This window comes from Oncorhynchus gorbuscha, linkage group LG05, assembly GCF_021184085.1.
Source record: "Oncorhynchus gorbuscha isolate QuinsamMale2020 ecotype Even-year linkage group LG05, OgorEven_v1.0, whole genome shotgun sequence".
Lineage (NCBI taxonomy): Eukaryota > Metazoa > Chordata > Actinopteri > Salmoniformes > Salmonidae > Oncorhynchus > Oncorhynchus gorbuscha.
Genome location: NC_060177.1, coordinates 20,548,476 through 20,566,374, shown reverse-complemented (window position 1 = coordinate 20,566,374; position 17,899 = coordinate 20,548,476). Strand labels below are relative to the sequence as shown.

At 43.4% G+C, this 17,899-nt stretch overlaps 1 protein-coding gene across 1 annotated transcript in view; it reads right to left on the bottom strand.

Moving 5' to 3' along the window:
- Positions 1 to 17,899, bottom strand: part of LOC124035428 (mucin-5AC-like) — a 31,057-nt gene that overhangs the window by 2,104 nt on the left and 11,054 nt on the right. The window contains 14 exon segments of the mRNA XM_046348876.1: positions 103 to 207; positions 371 to 539; positions 862 to 893; positions 1,091 to 1,212; positions 1,308 to 1,377; positions 1,487 to 1,659; positions 1,897 to 2,080; positions 2,240 to 2,423; positions 2,610 to 2,857; positions 2,978 to 3,149; positions 3,281 to 3,486; positions 3,603 to 5,534; positions 16,823 to 16,867; positions 16,870 to 17,322. Of these exon segments, the coding sequence (XP_046204832.1) occupies positions 103 to 207; positions 371 to 539; positions 862 to 893; positions 1,091 to 1,212; positions 1,308 to 1,377; positions 1,487 to 1,659; positions 1,897 to 2,080; positions 2,240 to 2,423; positions 2,610 to 2,857; positions 2,978 to 3,149; positions 3,281 to 3,486; positions 3,603 to 5,534; positions 16,823 to 16,867; positions 16,870 to 17,322 (4,095 nt within the window).

The following is a 17,899-nucleotide window of genomic DNA, read 5'->3' as shown; positions in this document are numbered from 1 at the left end:
ATGTCATAGTTAACACAAACGTAATTCAAACCAGTGATACCTGGGAATTACAAAGTCAATGAACTAACTAAACCGCTGATGAAGAAAATCAAAGGGTCTTACCACAGGTATACTCTGGACAGCAGCTTGAGTTGGATGTGCTTATAATTGCCTCCCACCCTAGCTGGCAGTCCATCATGACTTTGGGGCAAAGCAGTGCATCACACTCTGTTACAGAGGTGACCAATGAGAAGTGATTAAAAGACACGCCGATAGAGGGTCAAATAACCCCTATGACCCTACACAACACTTCAGATGATCTTGGTCTAGTACTGTATGAATAAGAGTTGGCTTTCTAATGTTTTACCGAAGGGTCTGTTCCATCACTCACCACATGTATATTTCTGGCAGCAGCCTTCTGTCTTGTTCACCAGTCTGGAACCAGTCTCATTGCAGATGGGTGTGGCTGGTGTGGGGCAGGTGATAGGCTGGCACTGGACAATCACGGAGTCCATGTCACAGGTGCACTGCTGGCAACCACTCTCCCATGTATCACCAGGCTTAATGGAAAAACAGGGTAATGTCAGGTCAATACATAGATAGAAAAGACAAACTCAAATATTGTTGTTCTGCAATGAACTGGATTTAACCATGGCAGTTAAGATGAACCATCATTAGGGGAGAAGGAATGGGTTGGAAGCGGTTATTCAGAGATTAAACATTTTCTCGTCTGTTCTTTGGAAGGAATAAAGAGGACGACCTATCAATGAAAAGTATCCATCCTAAGTATGTGAGTTTCCCTGACTCACGTGAAATGCATCTCATGATATGTCTATGTCAGAATGAATATCTGGAGAATATTTAGATGGAGGAAATTCTTACCATTTGGGGGTTGCCATCAGGTCCGGTGCAGCCTGAAAATAAATACAGGGTGTGTTTAAAATGTTTGTAGTTGGGGTCAAGTTCTTCACACCTCCACATTTTTTAACTATTCCATTACAAATAAAGCCAGTAAACCGTGATTCATGCTGAATTCAACTTTTTAAAGTACAGAAATGTCTAATTATTATATTGATAGCTACCTGCAAAATGACCCATAACCCATTCTTACCACAGGAGACCACACAAGTATCAGAGTAGGTGCTGAACAAGACGGTTTTAGATGGACAGAAGCAACCCTCCTTCGTCTTATTGATCATTTGGGTTTGGTTGTTCAAATACTTCTCATTATATCTGCGTACAAAATAGGTTTGGGATTATACAGGAGATCATTTATTTAAAAGAATATGAAGGAAATTCATATGACATCCAATCAGACTAAAGCTTACCTGGTATTACATGTTGGTTCAACTGCTGGACCACATGGCATGTACACCTTCGTGGCTGGGCATGTATGCTCTGCAGGACAAAAATAGGTCACAGTTATGCTAAACACCGGCAAAAAAATGTTTTAAGTCGCTGCCTATGAATTTGTGGCATAACTACTATGCTTGGATTCATAGCTCACCACATTCTCCATGGGTGAACTTCCTCCATTCAATGCAGATCCCTTTATTTGCACATTCAGATGCATACGCCTCCAGACTAGAGCAGCTAGAATTAGCATTGTAGCAGACATCTGATCTACAGGCCTGAACGAAGGCATCAGGAGAAACCACTTTATGGCATTCCTCAAAGACCCTTCGACAGAAAAGGACATAGTGATTTAGAGAGATGCATGGAGTGCAACCTTTAACCAGAAATGCCAATGGAACAGTACCTGTATTATGATAGAAACAAGTTTCAAATACAAGCAAATTAACATGACAGAAAATGTACATTACAATTGATAAAACACATTAGGAAGTGAATGATCATTTAGCCATTCCCATTGTGTGCTTGTTCCCTTTCTCGGACTTAGTTTGATATGTTCCTTACTTGCTGTTCATGATTTCACAAACGGCTGTCTTGCAGGGGGTAGGTGATGTGCTTGGGGGTGGTGCTGTTGGAGGAGTTGGACAGTCCTGGTTTGGAATAAGCCACTGGCTAGCTGCGACTGAGCAGCTCTGTATCTGACCATTAGGTGACTGGCAGTCATTCTTCTGGGAATTATCACAGGTACCTTAAAAAATAGGGATATTGCATAGTGTAAAACCTAGTTAGCAAGGCCAGGCCATAGTTTTTTTGTTGTATGCAATTTCTATAGGTTGGTCTCGATAGGAGCATCTACAGACAGTTTGAAACTGTGAAATGTATATTGACCCTCTTTTATAATACTCACCACACTGGCCCTCTGTGCTGCTTTGGAAGAGGGAGTAAGGAAGGTTGATGCTAAATGATGACCCCTTGTAAGACACCTGAATCTTAAGATCAGTGATCTCCAGCACGACTTCCACACCAGTACTTGTTAGAGCAATGTCACCCATTCTGTAAGCTGGGTAGATTCGTTTACTGTTGACATATACCTGCATTTGTGCAAAAATGGATACACATTTAGATGGTTGAGTCATGTGTTATCTTGAAAGTAGTAACATGACAATATTAACCCCGTTATTGGTTTTCATTTAAAGTTATGGGATTTGAATAATGCATGAAAACGCAGCAGCATAGAAAAATACAAGCAATGGGAATGACATTTTTTAAATAGTTACCACGTTTTCTGTTGTGTCACCAGATCTCTGCTGGGTAAGAATCACTTCATAGGAATTGTAGTGAATGATAAGGGACTGAGGACAGAATCCACTGTCTGCGTTTCCACAGTAGTGATTATCAACAATAATGGTAAGGTTGTATTTGAAGTTGATTTCTTTCACTAAGATGTATGAGCAGTTCTCCTGGAAATTGTAATATACTCCGTCAAATGTCATGTAGTGAGATCCACCCCATCCACTGCATACACCTGCAACATGTTAAAATATGAGTTGATAATGATCTAAGATATTGACAGAGGACAATGAAAACTAATGAGCATTAATGTCTTATTTTCACTCAGATTGTTGGGTTGTATGTTGTCACTTACATTCACATTCATACATAAAGCAGCATCCAGTTGAATCATAGACCTTGACAGGTGGACGACCATTCTCACACTGTAGTGGCTCCACTGGCTTGCATTTTACTGGTAGCTGGACAACAATACCGTCCTGGCAAATTGCTGTGGTACAGCTATTCAGCTGCCAAGACTCTCCATTCTGCCATTGATTTGATAAGGGAAAGCAATTACTCAAACATTCACACACAGGGTTGAACACACAAGCATTACACCACAAAGACAAATATACCCATTCACCCATTTTATTATTAAAAACCTTATTAAAATGACCTTTCTTGGTGGCTGAATGCTAGTGCAGTCTGGGGAGGATTGAGTTGTTGGTGGTGTGGTCGTTGTCTCTTCTGACGTTGTGGGTGAAACAGTGGGTGGTGTAGAGGAAGGACATGGATTTGATTCCACTTCAACTTGACACGTTGCTTTGCAGTAAGCGGTGAAGCACCACCCTGAACCATCAGTCACATTATACACTAGGTTCCCTGATTGTTAAGAAAGGCAAGTGTTACAACATTTCCTTTTACAAATGAAAATTAATTAAAAGATTAGTGAAATTAAATTGATTTTGATTGTCTAAATGACATTTATAACATGTTACCTGGTAGATATTGTGTCCCATTAACAATGCACATACACTGGCTGGTGGTGACTACTTGTGATGTTGATGTAATAATCACTTGTGGCGATGTTGAAGGATTTCTTGTTGTTTCTAATGGGCCTGTGATGACAACTGGCTCTGTTGTTTCTGTACTTGTTGTTGAAGGCTGTGATGTCAAAGTTACAACTTCAGCAGTTGTGGAATATGTCATTGGGCCTGTGGTGGCTTCTTTAGGTGGTTTTGTAGATGTAGTTGAAATTGTCTCAGTTGTGGTTTCTTCAACTGTTGTCGTTACACCTGTGGTAGGTGTAGTTACCTCTGTTGTTGTTGTTAAAGTAGTGGGATTGGATGTAATGACAACTGGCCCTGTTGTTTCTTCACCTGTTGTTTTGGGCTGTGATGTTGAAGTAGATCTTTCAGCAATTACAGTGGTGGAAGTGGTTGTTGGGCCCGTGGGGACTTCTTTAGGTGGCTTTGTGGCTGTAGATGAAATTGTCTCGGTTGTGGTTTCTTCAACTGTTGTCGTTCCACCTGTGGTAGGTGTCGTTGTTGTGGGTGCAATTGTTGTTGTTGTTAAAGTAGTGGGATTGGATGTAATGACAACTGGCCCTGTTGTTTCTTCACCTGTTGTTGTGGGCTGTGATGTTGAAGTAGAGGTTTCAACAATTACAGTGGTGGAAGTTGTTGTTGGGCCAGAGGTGACTTCTTTAGGTGGTTTTGTAGATGAAATTGTCTCGGTTGTGGTTTCTTCAACTGTTGTTGTTCCACCTGTGGTAGGTGTCGTTGTTGTGGGTGCAATTGTTGTTGTTGTTAAAGTAGTGGGATTGGAAGTTATGACAACTGGCCCTGTTGTTTCTTCACCTGTTGCTGTGGGCTGTGATGTTGAAGTAGAGGTTTCAACAATTACAGTGGTGGAAGTGGTTGTTGGGCCCGTGGGGATTTCTTTAGGTGGCTTTGTGGCTGTAGATGAAATTGTCTCGGTTGTGGTTTCTTCAACTGTTGTCATTCCCCCTGTGGTAGGTGTCGTTGTTGTGGGTGCAATTGTTGTTGTTGTTAAAGTAGTGGGATTGGAAGTTATGACAACTGGCCCTGTTGTTTCTTCACCTGTTGTTGTGGGCTGTGATGTTGAAGTAGAGGTTTCAACAATTACAGTGGTGGAAGTTGTTGTTGGGCCGGAGGTGACTTCTTTAGGTGGTTTTGTAGATGAAATTGTCTCGGTTGTGGTTTCTTCAACTGTTGTCGTTCCACCTGTGGTAGGTGTCGTTGTTGTGGGTGCAATTGTTGTTGTTGTTAAAGTAGTGGGATTGGAAGTTTTGACAACTGGCCCTGTTGTTTCTTCACCTGTTGTTGTGGGCTGTGATGTTGAAGTAGAGGTTTCAACAATTGCAGTGGTGGAAGTTGTTGTTAGGCCGGAGGTGACTTCTTTAGGTGGTTTTGTAGATGGACTTGTCTCATTTGTGGTTTCTTCAACTGTTGTCGTTCCACCTGTGGTAGGTGTCGTTGTTGTGGGTGCAATTGTTGTTGTTGTTAAAGTAGAGGGGTTGGAAGTTATGACAACTGGCCCTGATGTTTCTTCACCTGTTGCTGTGGGCTGTGATGTTGAAGTAGAGGTTTCAGCAATTACAGTGGTGGAAGTTGTTATTGGGCCCGTGGGGACTTCTTTAGGTGGCTTTGTGGCTGTAGATGACATTGTCTCGGTTGTGGTTTCTTCAACTGTTGTCGTTCCACCTGTGGTAGGTGTCGTTGTTGTGGGTGCAATTGTTGTTGTTGTTAAAGTAGTGGGGTTGGAAGTTATGACAACTGGCCCTGTTGTTTCTTCACCTGTTGTTGTGGGCTGTGATGTTGAAGTAGAGGTTTCAACAATTACAGTGGTGGAAGTTGTTGTTGGGCCGGAGGTGACTTCTTTAGGTGGCTTTTTGTAGATGAAATTGTCTCGGTTGTGGTTTCTTCAACTGTTGTCGTTCCACCTGTGGTAGGTGTCGTTGTTGTGGGTGCAATTGTTGTTGTTGTTAAAGTAGTGGGATTGGAAGTTTTGACAACTGGCCCTGTTGTTTCTTCACCTGTTGTTGTGGGCTGTGATGTTGAAATAGAGGTTTCAACAATTACAGTGGTGGAAGTCGTTGTTGGGCCGGAGGTGACTTCTTTAGGTGGTTTTGTAGATGAAATTGTCTCGGTTGTGGTTTCTTCAACTGTTCTCGTTCCACCTGTGGTAGGTGTCGTTGTTGTGGGTGCAATTGTTGTTGTTGTTAAAGTAGTGGGGTTGGAAGTTATGACAACTGGCCCTGTTGTTTCTTCACCTGTTGTTGTGGGCTGTGATGTTGAAGTAGAGGTTTCAACAATTACAGTGGTGGAAGTTGTTGTTGGGCCGGAGGTGACTTCTTTAGGTGGTTTTGTAGATGGACTTGTCTCATTTGTGGTTTCTTCAACTGTTGTCGTTCCACCTGTGGTAGGTGTCGTTGTTGTGGGTGCAATTGTTGTTGTTGTTAAAGTAGTGGGATTGGAAGTTATGACAACTGGCCCTGTTGTTTCTTCACCTGTTGCTGTGGGCTGTGATGTTGAAGTAGAGGTTTCAACAATTACAGTGGTGGAAGTGGTTGTTGGGCCCGTGGGGATTTCTTTAGGTGGCTTTGTGGCTGTAGATGAAATTGTCTCGGTTGTGGTTTCTTCAACTGTTGTCGTTCCACCTGTGGTAGGTGTCGTTGTTGTGGGTGCAATTGTTGTTGTTGTTAAAGTAGTGGGATTGGAAGTTTTGACAACTGGCCCTGTTGTTTCTTCACCTGTTGTTGTGGGCTGTGATGTTGAAGTAGAGGTTTCAACAATTACAGTGGTGGAAGTTGTTGTTGGGCCGGAGGTGACTTCTTTAGGTGGTTTTGTAGATGAAATTGTCTCGGTTGTGGTTTCTTCAACTGTTGTCGTTCCACCTGTGGTAGGTGTCGTTGTTGTGGGTGCAATTGTTGTTGTCGTTAAAGTAGTGGGATTGGAAGTTATGACAACTGGCCCTGTTGTTTCTTCACCTGTTGTTGTGGGCTGTGATGTTGAAGTAGAGGTTTCAACAATTACAGTGGTGGAAGTTGTTGTTAGGCCGGAGGTGACTTCTTTAGGTGGTTTTGTAGATGGACTTGTCTCATTTGTGGTTTCTTCAACTGTTGTCGTTCCACCTGTGGTAGGTGTCGTTGTTGTGGGTGCAATTGTAGTTGTTAAAGTAGTGGGATTGGAAGTTATGACAACTGGCCCTGTTGTTTCTTCACCTGTTGTTGTGGGCTGTGATGTTGAAGTAGAGGTTTCAGCAATTACAGTGGTGGAAGTGGTTGTTGGGCCCGTGGGGACTTCTTTAGGTGTCTTTGTGGCTGCAGATGAAATTGTCTCGGTTGTGGTTTCTTCAACTGTTGTCATTCCACCTGTGGTAGGTGTCGTTGTTGTGAGTGCAATTGTTGTTGTTGTTAAAGTAGTGGGATTGGATGTAATGACAACTGGCCCTGTTGTTTCCTCACGTGTTGTTGTGGGCTGTGATGTTGAAGTAGAGGTTTCAACAATTACAGTGGTGGAAGTTGTTGTTAGGCCGGAGGTGACTTCTTTAGGTGGTTTTGTAGATGGACTTGTCTCATTTGTGGTTTCTTCAACTGTTGTCGTTCCACCTGTGGCAGGTGTCGTTGTTGTGGGTGCAATTGTTGTTGTTGTTAAAGTAGTGGGATTGGAAGTTATGACAACTGGCCCTGATGTTTCTTCAACTGTTGCTGTGGGCTGTGATGTTGAAGTAGAGGTTTCAGCAATTACAGTGGTGGAAGTTGTTATTGGGCCCGTGGGTACTTCTTTAGGGGGCTTTGTGGCTGTAGATGAAATTGTCTCGGTTGTGGTTTCTTCAACTGTTGTCGTTCCACCTGTGGTAGGTGTCGTTGTTGTGGGTGCAATTGTTGTTGTTGTTAAAGTAGTGGGATTGGAAGTTATGACAACTGGCCCTGTTGTTTCTTCACCTGTTGTTGTGGGCTGTGATGTTAAAGTAGAGGTTTCAACAATTACAGTGGTGGAAGTTGTTGTTGGGCCGGAGGTGACTTCTTTAGGTGGTTTTGTAGATGAAATTGTCTCGGTTATGGTTTCTTCAACTGTTGTCGTTCCACCTGTGGTAGGTGTCGTTGTTGTGGGTGCAATTGTTGTTGTTGTTAAAGTAGTGGGATTGGAAGTTATGACAACTGGCCCTGTTGTTTCTTCACCTGTTGTTGTGGGCTGTGATGTTGAAGTAGAGGTTTCAACAATTACAGTGGTGGAAGTTGTTGTTGGGCCGGAGGTGACTTCTTTAGGTGGTTTTGTAGATGAAATTGTCTCGGTTGTGGTTTCTTCAACTGTTGTCGTTCCACCTGTGGTAGGTGTCGTTGTTGTGGGTGCAATTGTTGTTGTTGTTAAAGTAGTGGGATTGGATGTAATGACAACTGGCCCTGTTGTTTCTTCACCTGTTACTGTGGGCTGTGATGTTGAAGTAGAGGTTTCAACAATTACAGTGGTGGAAGTTGTTGTTGGGCCCGTGGGGACTTCTTTAGGTGGCTTTGTGGCTGTAGATGACATTGTCTCGGTTGTGGTTTCTTCAACTGTTGTCGTTCCACCTGTGGTAGGTGTCGTTGTTGTGGGTGCAATTGTTGTTGTTGTTAAAGTAGTGGGATTGGAAGTTATGACAACTGGCCCTGTTGTTTCTTCACCTGTTGTTGTGGGCTGTGATGTTGAAGTAGAGGTTTCAACAATTACAGTGGTGGAAGTTGTTGTTGGGCCGGAGGTGACTTCTTTAGGTGGTTTTGTAGATGAAATTGTCTCGGTTGTGGTTTCTTCAACTGTTGTCGTTCCACCTGTGGTAGGTGTCGTTGTTGTGGGTGCAATTGTTGTTGTTGTTAAAGTAGTGGGGTTGGAAGTTATGACAACTGGCCCTGTTGTTTCTTCACCTGTTGTTGTGGGCTGTGATGTTGAAGTAGAGGTTTCAACAATTACAGTGGTGGAAGTTGTTGTTGGGCCGGAGGTGACTTCTTTAGGTGGTTTTGTAGATGAAATTGTCTCATTTGTGGTTTCTTCAACTGTTGTCGTTCCACCTGTGGTAGGTGTCGTTGTTGTGGGTGCAATTGTTGTTGTTGTTAAAGTAGTGGGATTGGATGTAATGACAACTGGCCCTGTTGTTTCTTCACCTGTTACTGTGGGCTGTGATGTTGAAGTAGAGGTTTCAACAATTACAGTGGTGGAAGTTGTTGTTGGGCCCGTGGGGACTTCTTTAGGTGGCTTTGTGGCTGTAGATGACATTGTCTCGGTTGTGGTTTCTTCAACTGTTGTCGTTCCACCTGTGGTAGGTGTCGTTGTTGTGGGTGCAATTGTTGTTGTTGTTAAAGTAGTGGGATTGGAAGTTATGACAACTGGCCCTGTTGTTTCTTCACCTGTTGTTGTGGGCTGTGATGTTGAAGTAGAGGTTTCAACAATTACAGTGGTGGAAGTCGTTGTTGGGCCGGAGGTGACTTCTTTAGGTGGTTTTGTAGATGAAATTGTCTCGGTTGTGGTTTCTTCAACTGTTGTCGTTCCACCTGTGGTAGGTGTCGTTGTTGTGGGTGCAATTGTTGTTGTTGTTAAAGTAGTGGGATTGGAAGTTATGACAACTGGCCCTGTTGTTTCTTCACCTGTTGTTGTGGGCTGTGATGTTGAAGTAGAGGTTTCAACAATTACAGTGGTGGAAGTTGTTGTTAGGCCGGAGGTGACTTCTTTAGGTGGTTTTGTAGATGGACTTGTCTCATTTGTGGTTTCTTCAACTGTTGTCGTTCCACCTGTGGTAGGTGTCGTTGTTGTGGGTGCAATTGTAGTTGTTAAAGTAGTGGGATTGGAAGTTATGACAACTGGCCCTGTTGTTTCTTCACCTGTTGTTGTGGGCTGTGATGTTGAAGTAGAGGTTTCAGCAATTACAGTGGTGGAAGTGGTTGTTGGGCCCGTGGGGACTTCTTTAGGTGTCTTTGTGGCTGCAGATGAAATTGTCTCGGTTGTGGTTTCTTCAACTGTTGTCATTCCACCTGTGGTAGGTGTCGTTGTTGTGAGTGCAATTGTTGTTGTTGTTAAAGTAGTGGGATTGGATGTAATGACAACTGGCCCTGTTGTTTCCTCACGTGTTGTTGTGGGCTGTGATGTTGAAGTAGAGGTTTCAACAATTACAGTGGTGGAAGTTGTTGTTAGGCCGGAGGTGACTTCTTTAGGTGGTTTTGTAGATGGACTTGTCTCATTTGTGGTTTCTTCAACTGTTGTCGTTCCACCTGTGGCAGGTGTCGTTGTTGTGGGTGCAATTGTTGTTGTTGTTAAAGTAGTGGGATTGGAAGTTATGACAACTGGCCCTGATGTTTCTTCAACTGTTGTTGTGGGCTGTGATGTTGAAGTAGAGGTTTCAGCAATTACAGTGGTGGAAGTTGTTATTGGGCCCGTGGGTACTTCTTTAGGGGCTTTGTGGCTGTAGATGAAATTGTCTCGGTTGTGGTTTCTTCAACTGTTGTCGTTCCACCTGTGGTAGGTGTCGTTGTTGTGGGTGCAATTGTTGTTGTTGTTGTTAAAGTAGTGGGATTGGAAGTTTTGACAACTGGCCCTGTTGTTTCTTCACCTGTTGTTGTGGGCTGTGATGTTGAAGTAGAGGTTTCAACAATTACAGTGGTGGAAGTTGTTGTTGGGCCGGAGGTGACTTCTTTAGGTGGTTTTGTAGATGAAATTGTCTCGGTTGTGGTTTCTTCAACTGTTGTCGTTCCACCTGTGGTAGGTGTCGTTGTTGTGGGTGCAATTGTTGTTGTTGTTAAAGTAGTGGGATTGGAAGTTATGACAACTGGCCCTGTTGTTTCTTCACCTGTTGCTGTGGGCTGTGATGTTGAAGTAGAGGTTTCAACAATTACAGTGGTGGAAGTGGTTGTTGGGCCCGTGGGGATTTCTTTAGGTGGCTTTGTGGCTGTAGATGAAATTGTCTCGGTTGTGGTTTCTTCAACTGTTGTCGTTCCCCCTGTGGTAGGTGTCGTTGTTGTGGGTGCAATTGTTGTTGTTGTTAAAGTAGTGGGATTGGAAGTTATGACAACTGGCCCTGTTGTTTCTTCACCTGTTGTTGTGGGCTGTGATGTTGAAGTAGAGGTTTCAACAATTACAGTGGTGGAAGTTGTTGTTGGGCCGGAGGTGACTTCTTTAGGTGGTTTTGTAGATGAAATTGTCTCGGTTGTGGTTTCTTCAACTGTTGTCGTTCCACCTGTGGTAGGTGTCGTTGTTGTGGGTGCAATTGTTGTTGTTGTTAAAGTAGTGGGATTGGATGTTATGACAACTGGCCCTGTTGTTTCTTCACCTGTTGTTGTGGGCTGTGATGTTGAAGTAGAGGTTTCAACAATTACAGTGGTGGAAGTTGTTGTTGGGCCGGAGGTGACTTCTTTAGGTGGTTTTGTAGATGAAATTGTCTCGGTTGTGGTTTCTTCAACTGTTGTCGTTCCACCTGTGGTAGGTGTCGTTGTTGTGGGTGCAATTGTTGTTGTTGTTAAAGTAGTGGGATTGGATGTAATGACAACTGGCCCTGTTGTTTCTTCACCTGTTACTGTGGGCTGTGATGTTGAAGTAGAGGTTTCAACAATTACAGTGGTTGAAGTTGTTGTTGGGCCCGTGGGGACTTCTTTAGGTGGCTTTGTAGATGGACTTGTCTCATTTGTGGTTTCTTCAACTGTTGTCGTTCCACCTGTGGTAGGTGTCGTTGTTGTGGGTGCAATTGTTGTTGTTGTTAAAGTAGTGGGATTGGAAGTTATGACAACTGGCCCTGTTGTTTCTTCACCTGTTGTTGTGGGCTGTGATGTTGAAGTAGAGGTTTCAACAATTACAGTGGTGGAAGTTGTTGTTGGGCTGGAGGTGACTTCTTTAGGTGGTTTTGTAGATGAAATTGTCTCGGTTGTGGTTTCTTCAACTGTTGTCGTTCCACCTGTGGTAGGTGTAGTTGTTGTGAGTGCAATTGTTGTTGTTGTTAAAGTAGTGGGATTGTAATCAATGACAACTGGCCCTGTTGTTTCTTCACCTGTTGTTGTGGGCTGTGATGTTGAAGTTAGAGGTTTCAACAATTACAGTGGTGGAAGTTGTTGTTAGGCCGGAGGTGACTTCTTTAGGTGGTTTTGTAGATGAAATTGTCTCATTTGTGGTTTCTTCAACTGTTGTCGTTCCACCTGTGGTAGGTGTCGTTGTTGTGGGTGCAATTGTTGTTGTTGTTAAAGTAGTGGGATTGGAAGTTATGACAACTGGCCCTGTTGTTTCTTCACCTGTTGTTGTGGGCTGTGATGTTGAAGTAGAGGTTTCAACAATTACAGTGGTGGAAGTTGTTGTTGGGCCGGAGGTGACTTCTTTAGGTGGTTTTGTAGATGAAATTGTCTCGGTTGTGGTTTCTTCAACTGTTGTCATTCCACCTGTGGTAGGTGTCGTTGTTGTGGGTGCAATTGTTGTTGTTGTTAAAGTAGTGGGATTGGATGTAATGACAACTGGCCCTGTTGTTTCTTCACCTGTTATTGTGGGCTGTGATGTTGAAGTAGAGGTTTCAACAATTACAGTGGTGGAAGTTGTTGTTGGGCCGGAGGGGACTTCTTTAGGTGGCTTTGTGGCTGTAGATGACATTGTCTCGGTTGTGGTTTCTTCAACTGTTGTTGTTCCACCTGTGGTAGGTGTCGTTGTTGTGGGTGCAATTGTTGTTGTTGTTAAAGTAGTGGGATTGGAAGTTATGACAACTGGCCCTGTTGTTTCTTCACCTGTTGTTGTGGGCTGTGATGTTGAAGTAGAGGTTTCAACAATTACAGTGGTGGAAGTTGTTGTTGGGCCGGAGGTGACTTCTTTAGGTGGTTTTGTAGATGAAATTGTCTCGGTTGTGGTTTCTTCAACTGTTGTCGTTCCACCTGTGGTAGGTGTCGTTGTTGTGGGTGCAATTGTTGTTGTTGTTAAAGTAGTGGGATTGGAAGTTATGACAACTGGCCCTGTTGTTTCTTCACCTGTTGTTGTGGGCTGTGATGTTGAAGTAGAGGTTTCAACAATTACAGTGGTGGAAGTTGTTGTTGGGCCGGAGGTGACTTCTTTAGGTGGTTTTGTAGATGAACTTGTCTCATTTGTGGTTTCTTCAACTGTTGTCGTTCCACCTGTGGTAGGTGTCGTTGTTGTGGGTGCAATTGTTGTTGTTGTTAAAGTAGTGGGATTGGAAGTTATGACAACTGGCCCTGTTGTTTCTTCACCTGTTGCTGTGGGCTGTGATGTTGAAGTAGAGGTTTCAGCAATTACAGTGGTGGAAGTGGTTGTTGGGCCGAGGGGACTTCTTTAGGTGTCTTTGTGGCTGCAGATGAAATTGTCTCGGTTTGGTTTCTTCAACTGTTGTTGTTCCACCTGTGGTAGGTGTCGTTGTTGTGAGTGCAATTGTTGTTGTTGTTAAAGTAGTGGGATTGGAAGTTAATGACAACTGGCCCTGTTGTTTCTTCACTTGTTGTTGTGGGCTGTGATGTTGAGTAGAGGTTTCAACAATTACAGTGGTGGAAGTTGTTGTTGGGCCGGAGGTGACTTCTTTAGGTGGTTTTGTAGATTTTTCTCATTTGTGGTTTCTTCATTTGTTGTGGTTCCACCTGTGGTAGTTGTGTCTTGTTGTTGTAGAGGTGCAATTGTTGTTGATTGTTAAAGTAGTGGGATTCCCAGATGAAGTTGTATTGTAATCAACTGGCCCTGTTGTTTCTTCACCTGTTGATTCTGTGGGCTGTGATGTTGATGTTAAAGGCCACATTTCAACAATTACAGTGGTGGTAGTTTTTGTTGGGTCACTGAAGGTTTGTGGTGATTTCTTTGGGTGGCTTTGTGGCTTTGTAGATGAAATTGTCTCATTTGTGGTTTCTTCAACTGTTGTCATTCCACCTGTGGTAGGTGTCGTTGTTGTGGGTGCAATTGTTGTTGTTGTTAAAGTAGTGGGATTGGAAGTTATGACAACTGGCCCTGTTGTTTCTTCACCTGTTGTTGTGGGCTGTGATGTTGAAGTAGAGCTTTCAGCAATTACAGTGGTGGAAGTGGTTGTTGGGCCGGAGGTGACTTCTTTAGGTGGTTTTGTAGATGAAATTGTCTCATTTGTGGTTTCTTCAACTGTTGTCGTTCCACCTGTGGTAGGTGTCGTTGTTGTGGGTGCAATTGTTGTTGTTGTTAAAGTAGTGGGATTGGATGTTATGACAACTGGCCCTGTTGTTTCTTCACCTGTTGTTGTGGGCTGTGATGTTGAAGTAGAGGTTTCAACAATTACAGTGGTGGAAGTTGTTGTTGGGCTGGAGGTGACTTCTTTAGGTGGTTTTGTGGAGATGGAATTGTCTCATTGTGGTTTCTTCAACTGTTGTCGTTCCACCTGTGGTAGGTGTGTAGTTGTCTGCAGTTGTTGTGGTTGTTAAAGTAGTGGGATTGGAATCAATGACAACTGGCCCTGTTGTTTCTTCACCTGTTGCTGTGGGCTGTGATGTTGAAGTAGAGGTTTCAACAATTACAGTGGTGGAAGTTGTTGTTGGGCCGGAGGTGACTTCTTTAGGTGGTTTTGTGGATGGACTTGTCTCATTTGTGGTTTCTTCAACTGTTGTTGTTCCACCTGTGGTAGGTGTAGTTACCTCTGTAGTTGTTGTTGGTGCCTTTGTAGTTCTGGTGAAAGTTGTGGGTTTACAAGTTGTGACAACTGGCCCTGTTGTTTCTTCACTTGTTGTTGTGGGCTGTGATGTTGAGGTAGAGGTTTCAACAATTACAGTGGTGGAAGTTGTTGTTGGGCCGGAGGTGACTTCTTTAGGTGGTTTTGTAGATGAAATTGTCTCGGTTGTGGTTTCTTCAACTGTTGTCGTTCCACCTGTGGTAGGTGTCGTTGTTGTGGGTGCAATTGTTGTTGTTGTTAAAGTAGTGGGATTGGAAGTTATGACAACTGGCCCTGTTGTTTCTTCACCTGTTGCTGTGGGCTGTGATGTTGAAGTAGAGGTTTCAACAATTACAGTGGTGGAAGTTGTTGTTGGGCCGGAGGTGACTTCTTTAGGTGGTTTTGTAGATGAAATTGTCTCGATTGTGGTTTCTTCAACTGTTGTCGTTCCACCTGTGGTAGGTGTCGTTGTTGTGGGTGCAATTGTTGTTGTTGTTAAAGTAGTGGGATTGGATGTAATGACAACTGGCCCTGTTGTTTCTTCACCTGTTGCTGTGGGCTGTGATGTTGAAGTAGAGGTTTCAACAATTACAGTGGTGGAAGTTGTTGTTGGGCCGGAGGTAACTTCTTTAGGTGGTGTTGTGGATGTCGTTGGAAAAGTCTCCGTCTTGGTTTCTTCAACTGTTGTTGTTCCACCTGTGGTAGGTGTCGTTACCTCTGTAGTTGTAGTTGGTGCCTTTGTAGTTCTGGTGAAAGTTGTGGGTTTAGAAGTTGTGACAACTGGCCCTGTTGTTTCTTCACTTGTTGTTGTGGGCTGTGATGTTGAGGTAGAGGTTTCAACAATTACAGTGGTGGAAGTGGTTGTTGGGCCGGCGGTGACAATTTTAGGCGGCTGTGTAGTTCTTTCAGTAGTAGTATATGTAGTTACCTCTGCATTTGTTGTGGGTGCCTTTGTAGTGTAAGTTGAAGTTGATGTCTTGGATGTTGAGGTAGAGGCTTCAACATTTACAGTTGTAGATGATGATACTGTGTTGTGTGTGAATATCCCAGATGTAGTTGTATTGGTAATCTGGGAGGTAGGCTCTGTTGTCAATATTCCACCTGTTATGACTGATTCTGTTGTTGTTGAGGGCTGTGTTGTTGATGTTAAAGGCCACATTGTACCTGTAAAGTAAGGTAGTGTTTTTGTAAGTGACTCAATTTTAGTCACTGAAGGTTTGGTGGTGACATGTGATGTCGTTGTTCTGGTACCAGTGGTGACTACTTTAGGTGGCTTTGTGGATGGACTTGTCTCATTTGTGGTTTCTTCAACTGTTGTCATTCCACCTGTGGTAGGTGTCGTTGTTGTGGGTGCAATTGTTGTTGTTGTTAAAGTAGTGGGATTGGATGTAATGACAACTGGCCCTGTTGTTTCTTCACCTGTTGTTGTGGGCTGTGATGTTGAAGTAGAGCTTTCAGCAATTACAGTGGTGGAAGTGGTTGTTGGGCCCGTGGGGACTTCTTTAGGTGGCTTTGTAGATGGACTTGTCTCATTTGTGGTTTCTTCAACTGTTGTCGTTCCACCTGTGGTAGGTGTTGTTGTTGTGGGTGCAATTGTTGTTGTTGTTAAAGTAGTGGGGTTGGAAGTTATGACAACTGGCCCTGTTGTTTCTTCACCTGTTGTTGTGGGCTGTGATGTTGAAGTAGAGGTTTCAACAATTACAGTGGTGGAAGTTGTTGTTGGGCCGGAGGTGACTTCTTTAGGTGGTTTTGTGGATGTAGATGGACTTGTCTCATTCGTGGTTTCTTCAACTGTTGTCGTTCCACCTGTAGTAGGTGTCGTGGTTGTTGGTGCAATTGTTGTTGTTGTTAAAGTAGTGGGATTGGATGTAATGACAACTGGCCCTGTTGTTTCTTCACCTGTTGCTGTGGGCTGTGATGTTGAAGTAGAGGTTTCAACAATTACAGTGGTGGAAGTTGTTGTTGGGCCGGAGGTGACTTCTTTAGGTGGTTTTGTAGATGGACTTGTCTCATTTGTGGTTTCTTCAACTGTTGTCGTTCCACCTGTGGTAGGTGTAGTTACCTCTGTAGTTGTTGTGGTTGAAGTCGTGGGATTGTAATCAATGACAACTGGCCCTGTTGTTTCTTCACCTATTATTGTGGGCTGAGGTGTGGCGTTAGAGGTTTCAACAATTACAGTGGTGGAAGTTGTTGTTGGGCCGGAGGTAACTTCTTTAGGTGGTGTTGTGGATGTCGTTGGAAAAGTCTCCGTCTTGGTTTCTTCAACTGTTGTTGTTCCACCTGTGGTAGGTGTCGTTACCTCTGTAGTTGTAGTTGGTGCCTTTGTAGTTCTGGTGAAAGTTGTGGGTTTAGAAGTTGTGACAACTGGCCCTGTTGTTTCTTCACTTGTTGTTGTGGGCTGTGATGTTGAGGTAGAGGTTTCAACAATTACAGTGGTGGAAGTGGTTGTTGGGCCGGCGGTGACAATTTTAGGCGGCTGTGTAGTTCTTTCAGTAGTAGTATATGTAGTTACCTCTGCATTTGTTGTGGGTGCCTTTGTAGTGTAAGTTGAAGTTGATGTCTTGGATGTTGAGGTAGAGGCTTCAACATTTACAGTTGTAGATGATGATACTGTGTTGTGTGTGAATATCCCAGATGTAGTTGTATTGGTAATCTGGGAGGTAGGCTCTGTTGTCAATATTCCACCTGTTATGACTGATTCTGTTGTTGTTGAGGGCTGTGTTGTTGATGTTAAAGGCCACATTGTACCTGTAAAGTAAGGTAGTGTTTTTGTAAGTGACTCAATTTTAGTCACTGAAGGTTTGGTGGTGACATGTGATGTCGTTGTTCTGGTACCAGTGGTGACTACTTTAGGTGGCTTTGTAGATATGATGGTCTTAGTTGTGGTTTCTTCCATAGTTGACGTTTCAGCTGTGGTCGACGTAGCTGTGGTCGAGGGTACCGTAGTTGTTGTAGTTACAGTTGTCGGGTTGGGAATTGTGACTGTACTTGCTCCAGATGTTGTAGTTGAAGGATTTAATGATGAAGTTATGGTGCCAATAGTGATTTCAGGTGTTGTCTTCATTGTTGTGGATGACCAAGTAGATGTTGGTTCTGTTTTTGAAAAATATATATATTTTGTTAACTAGTCCAGAAAAATAACATTTGAATTTACCAAATAGCTCATATTTACAATACTTACCATCCATATTCAATTTGAACATATCGTCAATATGAATTAAACTCATCACTACCACCTAGGGTCCACCCGAACCCGAATACCCGAGACCCCACTAGCGTCCCAGGCTGGTACGGGTCCAAATTTCTAACTATTCCTTGGGGGTCGGGTCGAGTCATGTTTGATTGTCATCGGGTCTTGGGTCTATGTAATTACAGGTGATTGACTTGAGTGGACCTGAATGGACCCGACCACAGCTCTGCATAGCCTGTACCATATTTATTTTACGCTAATATGGTAAATTTATTGACTTATAGAAGGTCTAGGCAAAATATAAAGACCTATTAATTAACCAGAGGAGCATCTTGGCTGATAAATATAATTAGTTTGTCACTTGGGTCCTATCAGGTCTGGTCTAGACCTGGACCCATTAGGGTATGGGCCGGGTCTAGGTCTAGTGTTTGGGTCTGATTGTTCTCGGGTCTGTTTGGGTCCAGGTCCCACTTTCTTTTA